The 16,700-nt window shown below is 48.9% G+C and overlaps 1 protein-coding gene across 3 annotated transcripts in view; it reads left to right on the top strand.

Moving 5' to 3' along the window:
- The window catches only part of GAS7 (growth arrest specific 7), a 76,813-nt gene that overhangs the window by 44,560 nt on the left and 15,553 nt on the right, over positions 1–16,700 (top strand). For all 3 annotated transcript variants that reach the window (XM_058852110.1, XM_058852111.1, XM_058852109.1), the window contains exons 3-7: positions 37–108; positions 1,680–1,765; positions 4,986–5,039; positions 12,813–12,902; positions 15,399–15,514. In XM_058852110.1, coding sequence (XP_058708093.1) covers positions 37–108; positions 1,680–1,765; positions 4,986–5,039; positions 12,813–12,902; positions 15,399–15,514 — 418 coding nt within the window. The remainder of the gene's footprint in view (positions 1–36; positions 109–1,679; positions 1,766–4,985; positions 5,040–12,812; positions 12,903–15,398; positions 15,515–16,700) is intronic.

Here is a 16,700-nt window from a genome sequence, read left to right as displayed (position 1 = left end):
CTCCATCACCCTCACACTGGTGTTTCCCTTCAACAGAAACGACGTGGGAGCGGCCGAGCAGCGTGCCTGGCACTCCAAAGAGCCCTGTGTCACAGAAGAGTTCTGCAGGTACTGTTTGATGCTGTGCCTGGCTGCACTGCCTGAATCTGCTTCTCCAGCATTCAGCAAAGCAAAGGAATGTGCTGTCATATGACAGAGACTTGATGTACACATAGAATCACAGAATGGTTCAGGTTGGAGGGGACCTTAAAGATCATCTCGTTCCACCTGCCTGCCATGGGTGGGAACACTTCTACTATCCCAGGTTATGGAATATACTCCAAGCCCTGTCCTTGGACACTTCCAGGGATCCAGGGGCAGCCACAGCTGCTCTGGGCACCCTGTGCCAGGGCTCACCACCCTCACAGATTTTCTCTTAACCTCTGATCTCAGTCTACCCTCCCACAGCCTAAACCCATTGCCCCTTGTCCTGTCACTCCAGACTCTTGCCTAATGTCCCTTTCTATCTCTCCTGTATCCCTGTTAGACACTGGGAGGGGCTCTAAGGTCACCCCAGACCCTTCTCTTCTCCAGGCTACACGGTCATGAGAGTGTAGCAGAGCAAACATGGTGGGGCTTTCCCTCCTGACACATCTTCTGGACTGTTTCTTCCCTGCCAGTCCATCCATCTTCTGTCTGGGTGTCTAAAGCGTCCACTCAGGAGCTGGGGTGGCTCCTCCTGGGAGCACAGAGGCAAAGAGGGGCCCAACAAGCACTTCCTCAGTTCTGCTTTCTGACAGGGCAGGGAAATTAAAGAGCTGCAGACACACATGGGCTGGCTGATGCTTTTCCATGCAGAGCATAAGCACAGCAAAGAGTTTTAGCATGTGATGGCTACAGGGGTGATCATATATATAAAATCTCTGTCTTGACTTGAGGTTGCAGGGAAGCAAGTAACAGAGTCAGATGTGTAACTGTACTGAAAAGCTCTTGGGTACTGCAGAGTGACAAAGTAAAGCAAAAATTACTCTAGAATAAAAAGTGTTAAATGTGAAGGCCATTGCTGCCAGCTGACTGTAAATAAAGCAGGCTAGAGGATGTTTTCCTTAGAAAACAAATCTTTATTGGCAGTTTATTGGCAGAACTGGGTGGGTGGTCTGTGCAAAGATTTTGCATTTCATTGTGACCAAAGGATTTATAATGTAGTTGAGTATCTTGTTTTAACACTACTTTGAGCATTATTCCTTGCTCAGTATATTAAAAAAAAAAAAAAAGAAAAAAAAAAGGCAATTTATAGTTCTATGCAGGAACCATAAACATCTTGCAAGGCTTGCACATTTCTTGACATTAAAACTCAACTCCCTTGGACCAGTACTTTTAATGGATGACAGGTACCCAACAAGCCATGCTGCCACTCTCCTCCTCAGCTGAATGGGGGTGAAAACTACAACAAAATGCTCTTGGGTTGGGATAAGGGCAGGGAGAGATCACTCATTATGGTCATGGGCAAAACAGACTCCACTCAGGAAGATGTTTAATCTATTACCAATCAAATCACAGAAGGGTAATGAGAAATACAACTAAGTCTTAAAACACTGATCTGTATCTGCATATTCAGTTACGGGATTGGTTGTTAAATTTGTGCTGTTTTTCATTTGCTATCAGCAGCAAGCCTGCTAACTCTCCATCTCTTATTACAGTGAATGGCTACTACATCTCTGGCTCCCCAGTACACCAGCTCGACTCAGGTCATATGAGCCTCCGAAAAGCCAGTGGGGACCCCCAGGTAAGTGTTTGGGGGAAAGAAAAAACAGCAGGATTCAAGAATAAATGGGTTTTTACTGAAGTAGTTCAGGAATCCACCCAGAGCAGGAAGTCAGGAGGTCATTTTCTTTTAGAAACTCTCAGATCAGACAGATTTGTTGCATGTAGCACAGTTAGTCTTTGTGTCCAGCTGGTAAAACAGTAAAAAATGCCAAGGTCCTTTGGATTTTTTTGTCCTATCGCTCCTTTCTGAAAAATCCACCAGGCCACTTCAGTCACTATTAACAACCCTATGAATTTTCCTGCCACTCCAGCCTGAACCCTGGGCCTGTGTCCAGCACAGTCCTCTCTTTACACTCACACATCCGCCCATGTCTGTATCTCATTGTATTTTCCTGCAGCTCCAGCTTTCCCTCCCAAATACAGTATTCACAAAGAATTCATCCAAAGCTTTTTTCTCAATGACTTCATCCACTCTGGCCTGTCCTTTCACAGCCCCTCCTCAGTGCCTCACCCAACACATCACCCCAAGTTAACCTACAGCATGCTGACCTGTGGACAGTTGGCCTCCCCCGCCTTTTGTCCAGATTTCCAATAAATACCTCTTCACTTTTGCTTGCAACGCGTCATATCCCTGGGAAAATCCTCCCCACAGGTCTGCAGATGCAGCACAGGGCCCTCTTCCAGCTCCTCCCATGAAACTCTTTGCTCCCTGCCAAACTATCACCATATGACCATGTGACTGCCACAGCTGGTGGATCACACTCCAGTTGGGCTGTGCTTCCCCACCCTCTGGAGTTTCCCCCAGTGGTCTCAGACCTGAGTTTTATGTTTTCATTTCTCTATGAAAGTGGTGAGTCCTTTTGCAGTGCTAAATACCCCTGGGGAAATGTGTATTTGATTGGTGTGCTGCTGCCATGTGGACCTGGCCTGTCTGATGCTCTCAGTGTCCCTCTGGCATTCTCAGTTTCTTGGTGTAAGTTTTGTGTTGTCTGACAACTGTCCCGCTTCGCCTTGGCCCTCTTAAGTAGTTCCCTTCAGCCTTTCACCTAGGTCACTAGTCCTGGTTTAGATTCACAGCATTTCTCATGATGAAAGTTCTCAGTCCAGCTCTTCAGATACCCTGTTTCTTGCACATCAAACATCTTGTACTAACTCCCTGTGCTGCTGTCTCTCTGAGCAATTTGCCCAGGCTGGAGACAGTGAGCACCTAAACTGGGTCAAAAGCATTTTAGAATCTTATGTAGTGCAGTACCAGACACCCGTGTCCACACATCTACTGAGACTCCCTCAGAGAACCCAAATAAACTTGTAGGCTGTGACTTCCTTGAAAAAGTCCCTTGTGAGTCCTTGTGCCAAAAAAATACATAATTTCTCAAGGTATCTGACTCCCGTGTTTTGTATTAGCATGGAACACAGTCAGATTAACTAACTTCTGCAGAACTTCCTTTGTAGCAACATTTGCCACCTTCTGTTTCCAGTGCTCAGTCTTACTCAAATTTACAGATACTTATTTACTCAAATTCACATCTGAGATACCTGAGAAGTCATAGAGTCACAGAATGGCTTCAGCTCAAAGAGACTAAAGCCTATCCAGTGCCACCCCTGCCATGGGCAGGGACACCTTCCACTGTCCCAGGCTGCTCCAAGCCCCATCCAGCCTGGCCTTGGGCACTGCCAGGGATCCAGGGGCAGCCACAGCTTCTCTGGGCACCCTGTGCCAGGGCCTCACCAACCTCAGAGAACAGTTTCTTCCTCCTATGCCACCTAACCCTGCCCTCTGGCAATAGGAAGCCATTTCCCCTTTTTCTATCACTCCAGACCTTTGTCCAAAATCTCTGCCCAGCTTTTTGTAGGCCAACTTCAGGTACTGAAAATTTCCACTAAGCCTTCCTGGAGCCTTCTCTTGTCCAGGCTCTCTCAGCCTTTCAGTGTTAGGCACTGCTTTGCTCAGCTGACTCAGCCATCAGCCTGTCAGAAATCCCTTTCATGACTTTTCTCATTCCCTTCATCGCCTCCATACTCTCTTTCCACTGCTCCTTTATTACAGGTTTTACCAAATTGAAGTCCTGGCTTCATCCCTGCTTTGAACCTGCTTTGAATTAGTTCTGAATCTCTAACTGGCTGCTGGTGGCATTAATTTTCAGAACAGCTTGTGTCTACGCCTGCTTGGGAAGCTGCTTTTCCTGGGAGCTGTGGCAGCTTTTGCAGAAGAGTCCTTAGTAAGGAAAGCATCTGATCATAACTTGTGGTTGCAAGAAGCTGTTCTGCATACCCTCAAAGTTTTTTTTTGCCTGTCTCTCTCTCTCTCCTTGTGTGTCTTGGGCCATCCTAAGCTGCTCTGCTTTGACTGCCTCCTTGTCTGTTCCTGGCACGGGCTGTCTCCCACTGTGGAGCAGCTCCTAGGCTTTGGCCAGGATGCTTTCTTAGACCTGGGAAGCAGCCACCACACAAACAAACGCTGGCAAGATCCCTCCAGCAAGCTCAGCCACATTTCTTGGAAACAGGTCAGGGGGTGGGGGGAAAAGCCACATCTGAGAACAACGCGGAGTTATGCTGTGCTGGGCACAGGGCCAGACCTTGTTTATGGCTTCCTAGAGAGCAGCTAAATGCTGCCCGTTGGAGTTGTCACAGCTGCCACCAAGGGGACAGCACAACAGCCACGGAGCTGCACGTGTGTGGTGCTAGGCATGATGCTGCTGCTGGGTGCCGGGGCCCAGGACGAGCACCGGGTGCCGGGGCAGTGGGATTTGGGGTGGGAGTCCCTGGCACAGCCCAGCGATGATGCCAGGAACGATTCAGCTGTGACAGGGACACGTTTGTGTCGCTGTCCCCAGGGGGATGCCATGCCACTATTCCACAGACAGGTAGGAACTGCCTGACGGCAGGACACTGCCACCATCGCCGTCCCGTTCTCGTACCCAGCAGAGCAAAGTGCCACCCCATGGGACACCAAGACTCCTGTCCCCATCCTCAGGGGGGTGTGCCGGCACCATCCCATGGCAGGGCACTGTTCCCAGCCCCGCCAGCGGGTGCCTCCGTCCCGCGGCGCAGCGAAGCTCGGCGGAGGCGAGAGAGGCGGAGCAGCGAGCCGGGGCCTCCCGCAGCTCCCCCTCCCTCCATCCCTGCCTCCCGAGCCGAGCCGAGCCGAGCCGTGCCATGGGACCCGCCTCTCCCCGCCCCGTGCAGCCATGCTGGGCTCCGAGAGCGGCCGCGATGATGCGCTCCGCTTCCCTCCGCAGAGCCCGGGCTCCCCGGCGGCGCCGCGGCGGCAGAGCAAGGAGAGCAGCCTGACGGTGAGTGCGGGGCTCCGGGGCTGGGCAACGCGGGGATGCCGGGCTGGGCACCGGGGAACGCGGGGATGCCGGGATGGGCACCGAGGAACGCGGGGATGCCGGGATGGGCACCGGGGAACGCGGGGATGCCGGGCTGGGCACCGGGGAACGCGGGGATGCCGGGCTGGGCACCGGGGAACGCGGGGATGCCGGGCTGGGCACCGGGGAACGCGGGGATGCCGGGCTGGGCACCGGGGAACGCGGGGATGCCGGGCTGGGTACCGGGGAACGCGGGGATGCCGGGATGGGCACTGAGGAACGCGGGGATGCCGGGCTGGGCACCGGGGAACGCGGGGATGCCGGGCTGGGCACCGGGGAACGCGGGGATGCCGGGATGGGCACCGGGGAACGCGGGGATGCCGGGCTGGGCACCCCGTGCCCGGAGCATCCTGCCCCGCGCGGCGTTTTGCTGTTCAGACGCCGGTAAACCCACGGAGGGTTTGGGATCTCTGCCCTGCGCTGGAGTCCGGGCGCGGTTTTCCGTGGAATAATGGTGGTTCCAGGATGAGCAGGAGGGAACGCGGTGCTTTAAGGGGTGCCTCGGAGCCAGGTGTCCTGAAAAAACTTCATCATCTGATATCTCCCCTCCACAGCAGCGTCTGTGCTGGGAGAGGTGCTGAAGAGTTAGAGGAAGACAGACAGAGCGGGATCCTTTTTTCCCGATCTGTATTTGAGGTGTTAAGAAGGTTTCTTGTGTCAGAGTGTCCAAGTAAGGTTTTTGGTGGAAAGTATAGGCAGAGGTTTTACATTTCAGTGTGAAGTTAATCTTACATTTAGTCTTTATAATTAAGTATAACTGACTCAATGAAGAGACTTTTTACAAGAACATGTAGTGACAGGACAGGGAACAGTGGTTTTAAATTGAAAGAAAGGAGATTTAGATTAGATAGTAGGAAGAAACTGTTCTCTGTGAGGTTGGTGAGGCCTTGGCACAGGGTGTCCAGAGCAGCTGTGGCAGCCTCTGGATCCCTGAAGTGTCCAAGGCCAGGCTGGATGGGGCTCAGAGCAGCCTGGGACAGTGGAAGGTGTCCCTGCCATGGCAGGGGGGTGGAACAAGATGGGCTTTAATGTTCCTTCCAGCCTAAGCTATTCTATGATTCTGTGTTATGAATGGAAATCTTCTCAATTGTATGATGTGTCTTCGCTTACAGACATTAATATCTTTTGTGTGCTTGGTGACCTCATCTGGAACACAATTAACACTTACAGGCTCTTCAGTGCAAGACAGATGATTAAAAACAGAAAGGACATCAAAATAGATGAATGAAAGTGGCTAGTAATAGAAACTTTTATTTAAATGGAAATCAGAAGAAATGAACTGATAAATTAATTTTCAGCAATAAAGGAGAGGCAATAACCATGCTTGCAGCTTCAAGTATTGGCAGGGTATCAAGTCCATGAGAACAAAAGGAATAATTTAATATTATACATTCTTCATGTTACTGTGAGGAGGAGATTGTGGTCTGCATTGTCACATGCAGCCTGCAGATTAATTTGTTAGTGGGCTGGGTTGCTGGTGACAAAGACCAGGGTTCAAAAGAAGCACATAGAGGTGTCCCTGACTGAGATGTGGGTCAGCCACTGCCATGCAGGTACAGTGTTCTGGGGCAGGAGAGGAAAATTTTCAGCAGTTTTGAAAAAAACCCACTTAAATCAGTGTTTTTAGTTACTGAAATTGGTTGTTACCAATGTTAGTAATGTTAATTGGTGTATTGGGAGTGTGGTGTGCTTTGAAGCAAGTATAACTCTGTACATTCAGACATTTTTGCAGATGTTCAGGAGAATCAGCTGTTCCAGGGCTGCTGTGGCTGGGACAGGAGAGATGTCCCAGCCCTTGAATGCAGCCCCTGCCTGCTCACATTGGGGGTTTGGGGTAAATCATGGGCTGCACATCATGTCCAGAGGGACTAGACATGGTCACACAGGGTGGCTTGCACTGGGCTGCATGAGCACAAACATGAGCTTTTTTTTCTTGCAGTCCCTGCTGCTTACAGGGCTGAGGACTCAGGCTGTTCTCTGAGGGTGGTTTCCCACATTTGCTGGCCCATGTGCCATCAGGTAACATCTGCAAAGCAAGGAACTGTGTTTTATGTCAGGGTCACTGGGTGTGCGTTTCTCCAGCAGAAACCCAAAGCTTTCAAGTAGGATGAATCAGATAGACAAAAATAAGCTAATTTTAACAGCTGTTTGCTCCAAGCCATTGCTTCCATCAGGGCAGCATTGTGAAAATAAATCTTATATGGAGTGTAAACTGTAAAACAGTGTAAGTGTTTTCAGTGTCTCCTAGGAGGTTCTGTTTGCTCAGTGCCACTCAAGCTGACGTGGGGATGTTCTGGTTAGCAGAGCTGCAGGGCATGTCCTTAGTTTGCTGTCAGATGCTTTTCTTTGGTCTGTAGCTGTGCTCAGGCAGAACATCTTGCAGAAGGGAATTTTGTGATTTACTTTGAGGCTTTTGGTCCAGGAAACCTCCCTTCAAACTGAAATGCTGTGGCACACAAGCTGCAGACATCAGGTGATGTCCAGCCAAGCTGTTGCTGCGTCATCGCCTTCAGCAGAGGAGTGGGAGTATCTTCCTCAGGATGCATCTGCCTCCTCTGCATCCAAGTGGCATTAAGTAGCACAGCTTCTGGAAACCCTGAAGGCAGGTGGAGCTGGAGTATTTCCCATCTGTGTGCAACCAACAAGAATAATCTGGTGTTTTCTCTTTGGCCAGTGAATGTTACTGACATTGTCTTCCATCTTCTTTGGAATAGAAACTCCAGCTGGGTATAACAGAGGCTGTTATGAAACTTCAGGTGTGTGGTCTGTGCTGGTTTTATAATGAGTTTTAAGGTGCACTCATAGGTTTAAGGCTGGATGGTTTGCTGGCTGATTCCTGAAGCCTCTGGCCATGAGTTGTCTGTGGGAGCTGGAGATCATTTACAATAGGTGAGGGAGAGTTAAATGGAGAATATACCAGGGGATGTCACCTGAGGATCAGAGCTGTGTCTTACTTGGAAGAGCAGGAAAGCTGCCTGATTATAAGCTATTTCTGAGTGTGGGTTTCTTTTTAAATATTCTCTAGTGCCTTATTAGGATAGTGCAGGACTTGGAAAATGCTGGTGTTTGGATTGCTTGTGCTGGACACGTCAATGAGCACGTGCTGCAGATGGGAAGATGGGCAGCCTGTCACAGGAACTTGGGATTTCCTGCTGCTGTGCTCTGTCTGACACAGTGTGACACACACAGGGTTGTGATGAACACAGCATGAGGCTGCATGTTCAGCACAGTCCCCCCTCTGCCCTGGGGCTGACCCCATGGTAGGTACTGTCAGAAAAGCCCTGGTTTGGCAGGGCCCTGAATAATCTCTGAACCTTTCTACAGGTAGACCAAGTAAAGAGTGCCCCTTCACACTTTTGGCAGAATTTTCCCTTTGAAATAGGAATGAATCAATGGATTTGTTAATAGTGAGGACTTGAATTGTCTGTTCTTCCCTTCTGTGGTACCATAGCTGCAGCATCGCTCTACCAGATCTGAAACCCAGGGCAAATTCATGGAGTTGAAGCTGCCCAAGCCTGTGGCTGTGCCCAAGCTCTTCTGAGATCTCCTCCAGCCTTTGCATTTGGCTTTTTTACCCAAATAGTTCAATTTTCCACATGAACTCACTTAGTGGAGTTGGATGTTGTACTTTCTGCGCCTCAGCTGAAATTGTAAAGAAGATACTGAAGTGAGGCAATCTGGCACATCTCTTCTGTGTTTAAGGTGCTGAGAATGTGTAGAAAGCAAAAAAATAAATGTGCATTTTTTAGTTGAAGAGATAAGCAAAAATGTTGGCCTGCTTTAGTCACTTTAGCCTGGCACAGTAAATTCGCCTGCTCTCTGCTCATTTATTTATGCTGTGTCTGATGTAACAAACATGTAGTTGATAATCTAAGCTTTGATCAAATTATTCTTGTTTTATTCGTGTTGCTTGGCAATGTCTCCTTTACTGGTAAGTGGTGGCAGTGACTTCAAAGCCTGTAGAGACTCTGAAATCCAGGAGATTAATGTGCACGTCCAAGCCAACAAAGTTTGTTGTTCCTGTGCAAATCCTGTGCATTCACCTGGCTCCCTGTGTCTGTTCATCTTCTCTCACCCTTTTGTGTCTCAGACATAATTAAGAGTCACCTACAACATAAACAGCTCATTTTACCATGACTGCCAACGTACTCATGGGAAATAGGAGCTGGAATTTTCAGCTGTTCAGAGTATCATCACATTTGCTTCTGATCAGTACACAGGCAAAAGTATTTTAATCCACTGATTTTGGCACACAGCCTGTCAGGAGAAATGCATCAATCTGTGCTGCTTCTCGGATCCCCTCTGTGTGTGTCCTCCATCAGGTTTGTTTGTCACCATGTTTTTTTCCTTCACTGACTCTGTACCTTCTGTCCTGTGTGATCCAGTGGCTCTCAGACAGGTTTTCTGGTGCCACTCGTGGCCCCAGGAAAGACAAGCTGCTGTCCTCTGGCAGGTTTGCTCAGCTCTTCCTTGGGGTTTTGCCCTGCTTGTGTCCTGTTATTAATTTTGCTTTGTTGCAAGCTGACAACAGCCATTATTTTGACAAAGAGGCTGCATAAGAGCTTAATATCATGGTGAGGCTGATAATCACCTCGGCTGTCCCAGTGGAGCTTGTGGGAATGCAATGCAGATCATCACACCTTGTTTTCTCTTCATGTTCTGTGATTCCATCATTATCTGAGAGACGTGTTTTAATTTGTTTTGTTTCTTACTGGCAATTACAGCTGTAATAGTCACCTTCTGCAAGCTTCTGTTAGGCCTTGCTGGCAAGTCAGCATTGTTAAGATATCCACACCGCCACAGGTTTGGATTTGGAGCTTGCATGGAGCTTAGACAGGTCTCAGGGACGTGAGCAAAGTGGGATCTCTCCAGATTAGTGAGGGCAGTGTGTTTGTGTCATTGTCCATGGGACTGATGGAGCTGTTTAATGCTGTCACACATGGGGACATCATCACGAGGTGCTTTGGCTGCCCTTAGCATCACTCAGCTCATCAGTGGGACTAAGCTGGTGAAGCAGAGTGCTTTTTTTCAGCTTTCTTTGCTTTTAGAGGAAAGAAAAGGAGCATTTCAGAGAGAGGATTGGGAGGGGGGAATGCCACACCGTCACGCCACTGCTGCTCGGTGCCAGCCTGGTGTTCCCTCCTGCTGGGAAATCCTGAGAGGTTTTAGAAATACTGGGGAATAGCAATCCAAGAGCTCTTGTTTAAGTATAAAAAATCTGGGGTAAGGAAAGGAAAGAAAGATCACAGGATTATCTATGTATTCAAATGTAATTTTTAGTTATATTTCTAGAGTTTTGAAAATTTCCGTGCCCCCTGGTGGGACTTAGTGTAAAATAAAGCTGTAAGTTCTGTAAAGTTTAGTTTACCATAATACTTTTTTTTTTTTTTTTTTTGAGACTGTAAAAGCTTATGCATTTTTGATTTTTTAATTCTGGCACCAATTCCCTTCTAAAAGTGATACTAGACCCAAATGACCTCATGACTCTTTCCAGACAATTCAGCATCATTTCCAGACAATTCAGTCTTCGGAGAATTGAAGAATATTTTGATTTATTCCTGAAACTTTGAGAAACACTTGAATTAACCCTACTTTTATCACCTGCTGATGTGCATGCTCACTGTTCCGCTTCTTGCTGCATTCCTGGAGTTCTGTCCACTGCAGTGGGACACTGTCATCAGTCCAGCCTTGGCATTTGCAGTGAGTCTGTGCTTGTTGCTTCAGGACACTGAGACTCGCTGTCGCGTCTCTAATCAGCAGCTTCCAGCTGACACAGATTCAGTTTTTGTGGAACAGGCATTGCCTTTAGCAAGGAATGGGAATTTCCCATGCTGTTTCTCTCTGAAGATTTTTAAGCTGCTGATACAGCTCCTGTGCCCTCCACTGCAGATCACCTCCCTGTCCTGGTGTGCAGTGCCACGATGCAATGATCCAACTCAAGATATTCTATTTTTCTGTGATTCTGTGATGCCCAGACTTCTGTTCAAGGCTGCAGAATACACTCAGGAGGTGCAGTTGGTTAGAGCATGGCCATGGTGCTCTCAACTGAGCTGATGTTCTGTAACTCCTGGTGCATGACTCTCCTGATGGGGGACACAAGGGAACAGGGAGTGCTGTCTGTGGTTGGGACCCTGTGGCCAGTGGAGGCTGGCACTGTCTGGAGGTGCTGGCACTGGCTGGAGGTTCTGGCACTGGCTGGAGGTGCTGGCACTGTCTGGAGGTGCTGGCACTGGCTGGAGGTGCTGGCTCTGGCTGGACATTCTGCCTCTGGCTGGAGGCTGGCTCCTGGTTGGAGGTGCAGGGTCACCAGTGCATGGCCACTGCCTGCAAAGCCCAGATCTCTGACCTGCAGCTCAGTTTGAAGCCTGATGGGAGCTGGAAAGGAGGACACATGGTTTAGATCTAGCTGTGGTGACAGCCGAAGACACCACAGGTACAGGGTCCTCAGCCTGCTTTGGGATGGACTTGGCAGGCTCTGGGGCAGTGTGATTTATGTGGAGCAAGCTCTTGCACTGTTACAGGACAGCTGCTGAAGCTCCAGCCTGGGCAGAGGCAGCAGAACCAGTGTGGGTTTGTAGGAGCAGCCTTGTATCAGCCAAAGGTTTTGTCTGCTCTGGCGTGGTGGGTTTGCACTGTCAGCACCCACATCCTTTCTGATCCTCTCTGAATAGCCCTAAGGCAGATGCACTGGGTGTAAGCCCTGCCTTTGGGTCTGCCCGGGCCACAGATTTGTGTGTGGAATTCCTGTGAGCGTTAACTGATCCAAAACAAACCCTCACCCCCGGATGGTTACATCTGGGAGTCTCCCATCCCCATATCTCTTGATCCCTTGATTAATTCTCAAGTGCTCTCAGTGTTCCCATGACCCTGAGAGGGAGTGATTTTAGGGTACCTGCCCAGCAGGGATTTGGGGTGAGCATTACAAACCGGCAGTGAGCTCTGACTCCTGCTGGTGCTTCCTGTGAAAGGCTTGGCTGTGTCCAGGGTTGTTCTGCAGCATGTTCTGCAGTAGCTGTGCTGCTCATTGCCTTCACTGTGCTGTTATCAGGCTGGGAGAACTTAATGAGTGCTTGGACTTTTTTCTGCTGTTGTTTAATGAGCGTGTGATGAGTCCTGTCTGACAGACCGCTGTGGCTGCTGCTCACTGAAGGTTCACTGACTCCAGACAGCCCCTGCTCCTTTCTACACAGAACATCACTTCCATCTGAAAAGGGCTTAGAGAGAGATTGAAGGGCTGTGCACTGAAAAAATAATGAGTTTTTTTGGCATCCTGTAGGAGACTGGCATAGCCAAGGGTGTTTTGCACTGATAGTGCCTGCAGTGCTCTCTGGTGCTCACTGTGTTTCTGTGCTCAGGGTGTTTCACATCAGGCTTTCTACCACAGTTTTCAGGGATCTGGGAGAACTCCCTGCGTGGTGCTTTCCAAATCCAGTAGGTTTTCCTTATGTGAGATGGGTAGTTTATTTCCCCCTGAGCCAACACTGCTGCTTGCAGAGAGTAGCATTCTGGGAATACTTAGCTGCTGTTTCCATGCAACAACCAATTTTTCTTCACTGGCATGCATTCACTGCGGATTTTCTGATGGAAAGCATGTGGATATAACTTTTTATTTACATATTTCTCATTAAAAGCTAAATTTCATTACTGTCTAACTCTTTTTTTCTGTTTTTTTTTTGTTTTTTTTTTTTTGAACAGATCAACTGTGTGACTTTCCCCCACCCTGACGTAATGCCAGAGCAGCAGTTGCTGAAACCTTCAGAGTGGAGCTACTGTGATTATTTCTGGGTAAGTAGGCAGCCAGCCACATGCCACATGCAGCTCCAGAGCTTCCAAGAATGTGGAATAAACAGCTTGATTTGTGCTACAAGGTAAGGGAGAATTTGGGCTGACATACAATGTGTTCAGGGAGTACCAAGGAGACTGGGATGCCAGTGGAGATCTCCTGGAAACATCTGACCAGTCTGAGATGTGGCTGATCATCAGAGGAGTGTCCAGATAGGCAAGGACAGTTCTCAGGAGATGGATTTGCTCAGGAAATAGGGAGGATGTAGGACAAGCCACACATCTCAAAATACCACAGGCAAAAGGGCAGTGCAGCGGGAAGGGGATAGAATCCCAGAATCCCAGGATGGTTTGGGTTGGAAGGGATCTTCCCTGTCCCATCCCTGCCATGGCAGGGACACCTTCCCCTGGCCCAGGCTGCTCCCAGCCCTGTCCAGCCTGGCCTTGGGCACTTCCAGGGATCCAGGGGCAGCCCCAGCTGCTCTGGGCACCTGTGCCAGCCCTCCCCACCCTCCCAGAGAACAATTCCTTCCCAATATCCCAACCATCCCTGTCCTCTGGCACTGGGAGCCATTCCTTGTGTCCTGTCCCTCCGTCCCTTGTCCCAAATCCCTCTTCAGCTCTCCTGGAGCCCCTTTAGGCCCTGCAAGGGGCTCTGAGGTCTCTCCAGAGCATTCTCTTCTCCAGGCTGGACAGCCCCAACTTTCTCAGCCTACCTCCAGAGCAGATGTGTTCCAGCTTAGTGGCCTCTGGACTCACTCCAAAGATGCACAGGTCCAAAGGATAGCGAGGTGGCTGGCAGGGAATGATTTCAGTGTTTCCCAGAGCACGAGACCCAGGGCTACACAAGGAAGCAGGGGCTGCCCCTTCTAGAACAAACAGATAGTTAAAAACTTTTTAAAGTTGTTCAGCTCCCCCATAAGATAATCCAGAAGTCAGATAATAAAAGGGTTATTTGTAGGGTGAGGTTTGTGAAGGACAGGCCCATTTGTAGCTTATGTTGAGCCAGGAGCATCCGAAGTCTTCAGTGGCTGGTTCTGTGTGTGCCCCCTTGTGCTCAGGTCTGTTTTCAGCTTCCTGAATCACATTAAAATGATGCAGTAGTCCTTGGAGTGTGAAGCTGATAGAAAATGGTCTTCCAGTGGGAAACTTTTCTTCCACCAGAAGATTTTTCTGGGCAGTGAGAGGAAAACCACAATGGAATCAACAAATACTACAAAAAGAATCAACAGTGAAGCTTTTAGGAATCTCATGTGTGTTTTCAGTTACAAGTGTTTCCCTTTTTAAAAATAAGTGTTGGGAGACCCAGCAGCATTTCCCCTTGTGCTTGCTCAGTGCTGATTACAGGGCATTGCTGGCTTACACTGACAATGGGCACGTTATCACAAATTTTTTTCTATTTCTTCCAGTCTTCTGATCCCAGTGGACCCTAAATCATTAATGGTGTACAGACTGATTTTTTTGCATGTGTCTTACAAATGTTCCTGCTCTGCTTGGTCCTCCCTGTTCAGGCTCAGCCAATGCTTGGTTCCGTGGGTTGGTCACATCTCAATTTCAGCGAAATTCTAGTTAAACTCCTTACTTCTTGCAGACTTCTATCCTCCCATAACTCTGCTGGCAGGAATTTCCTCTTTGGCCTTGTCATGGTCTGCCCACAGCCCGCTCTCCTTCTTCCATCATCTGCACTTCTCCCACTGTCTCATCCTGCTGGTGCCTGGCAGGGCGTCCTGCCAGTCTCCTGCTTTGATTAATCTGGCATTTTCCTCTGGCTAGTTGTGCAGCACGCGGGGGATCAGAGCAAACGCAGAGCGCTGAGGGAAATGTGCTCTGAGAATTTGTTTGTTGGAAGAGGGTAGGAAATGAAATAGGGAAGCAGAGAGAAAAGAGGCAGCAGAGAGAAAACTGTGTTGGTTCTTGCAGCAGCACTGAAGCCAGTGGAGCAAGGGGCTGTGGAGGAAGCAGACAATGAGGAATGGGGTGTGTGGTGGAAATTGTGGGACAGGTTGCTGGTTTGCCTTGTTTTACAGCAGATCCCTGCAGACTGGCTCTGTTCTCCTTAGTACAAACCACAGCTGAACTTTGCAGTCTGTTAAAGGTCTTTCAGGGCTGGAAGGAGCAGCACTGTCCTCCCCCCTGCCCCAGGAGAGTTCCCTTTGCTGCCTCCAGGATTCCTGCTTTTGGCAGGCTGAGCCCTTGGGGCTGACACCCAGCTGTGAAGGGTCATGGGCAGAAATGAGAGCAGGGCTGTTGCTTTTGGCCCCACATCCTTTGCTGGCTAAAGATAATTGTAAAACTTCCTTTTTTAAATCCAAAGAAAGGAGCAAGAGGAGCAGGAGAGTGTTGGGCTATTTCTTTGAGAGGGGCTGAGGTGCTGTGGCCATCAGCTGCTCTCAGGGGAGGCTTCCTCAGGCACCACTGCTGGGCAGCTGCTGCTGGAGCCACATCTCTGTGGGTTTGGCCTCCAAAGCTTTCTGTTGAACTTCCTTTTATTTCTTTCAGGCAGATAAGAAGGACTCACAAGGGAACAATACAGTGTCGGGATTTGAAATTCTTCTTCAAAAGCAACTTAAAGGGAAACAAATGCAGAAAGAAATGGCAGAGTTTGTTCGAGAAAGGTAACTAGCACTTGGTTATTAAATTAAGTATTTATTGCAATTGTTTTTTTCCCAATTTAGATATTCATTAAATATGTGAAGGCTTAAACTGCATAAAAGGTATGCTGCAAATTCTTAATGAACATTTAATATCTCTTTAATGTTCATAAACACTTTTCAGGCTTCTCTGGCTCTCACTTGTGTCTCATGCTCTGAGTTGTATTGCACAAAGGCTGTTTAGAGGGAACCCAGGACGTTTTAAGCTGCAGATTCAAGGAGAAAGCATAAACAGGAGAGAAGGAGAGTGGGGGTGATACTTAGAAGGGAAGTATTTTGTCTGAAATTTTTGTCTGGGAAGTACAGAAGCAATTTGTTCATATGGAGCATAGGTACAGTTTCCTAGAGGAAGATGTAAAAAGACATCACTTTGGACTTGAGCTTGGCTATGGAACCACAGAATGGTTTGGGATGGAAGGGACATTAAAGATCATCTCATTCCAGCCCCTTGCCATCTATGTGTCTAAGGACACCTTCCCCTGTCCCAGGCTGCTCCCAGCCCTCATCCAGCCTGGCCTTGGGCACTTCCAGGGATCCAGGGGCAGCCACAGCTTCTCTGGCACCCTGTGCCAGGGCCTGCCCACCCTGCCAGGGAAGAATTTCTTCCCATTATCCTGTCTAACTCTGCCCTCTGGCAGTGGGAAGGCAATCCCTGTGTTCTGTCCCTCCATCCCACATCCCAAGTCCCTTTCCAGCTCTCCTGGAGCCCCTTTAGGCCCTGGAGGGGCTTTGAGATCTCCCTGGATCTTTCTGTTCTCAGGGTGCAGTTCAGTTGGGCAGAACATGCAGATAGTTGCTTCATTTATAGTTTGTTTTGTTTCTCCCTCTCACCTTTTCTGTTTATTCTGGGGATGTGGCAGCAGTGGGAGAATGCAAAGTGCCACAGACAATAATGGTGATCAGATACAGGGCCCAGCATTCACACGAGGTTTCTGTAGCCTTTGACATAAGACAGTCCAAGAGACAATTAATGTGACCAGAGGTAGAAGAAAGGACCACCTGGCACATTAAAAATACAATTGAGAAACAGGTCTGCTAAGGGAGAGGATGGGAAGGCAAGCAGAATTATGATAGCCAGGGAGAAGAGGGGGAAGCTGCTTCAAAGGAAGCAATATATAATGAAATTTGACAGAAATGAAAGCAGGACGCA

This window comes from Poecile atricapillus, chromosome 17 (assembly GCF_030490865.1).
Source record: "Poecile atricapillus isolate bPoeAtr1 chromosome 17, bPoeAtr1.hap1, whole genome shotgun sequence".
Taxonomy (NCBI): domain Eukaryota; kingdom Metazoa; phylum Chordata; class Aves; order Passeriformes; family Paridae; genus Poecile; species Poecile atricapillus.
This window is presented reverse-complemented; position numbering and strand designations above follow the sequence as displayed.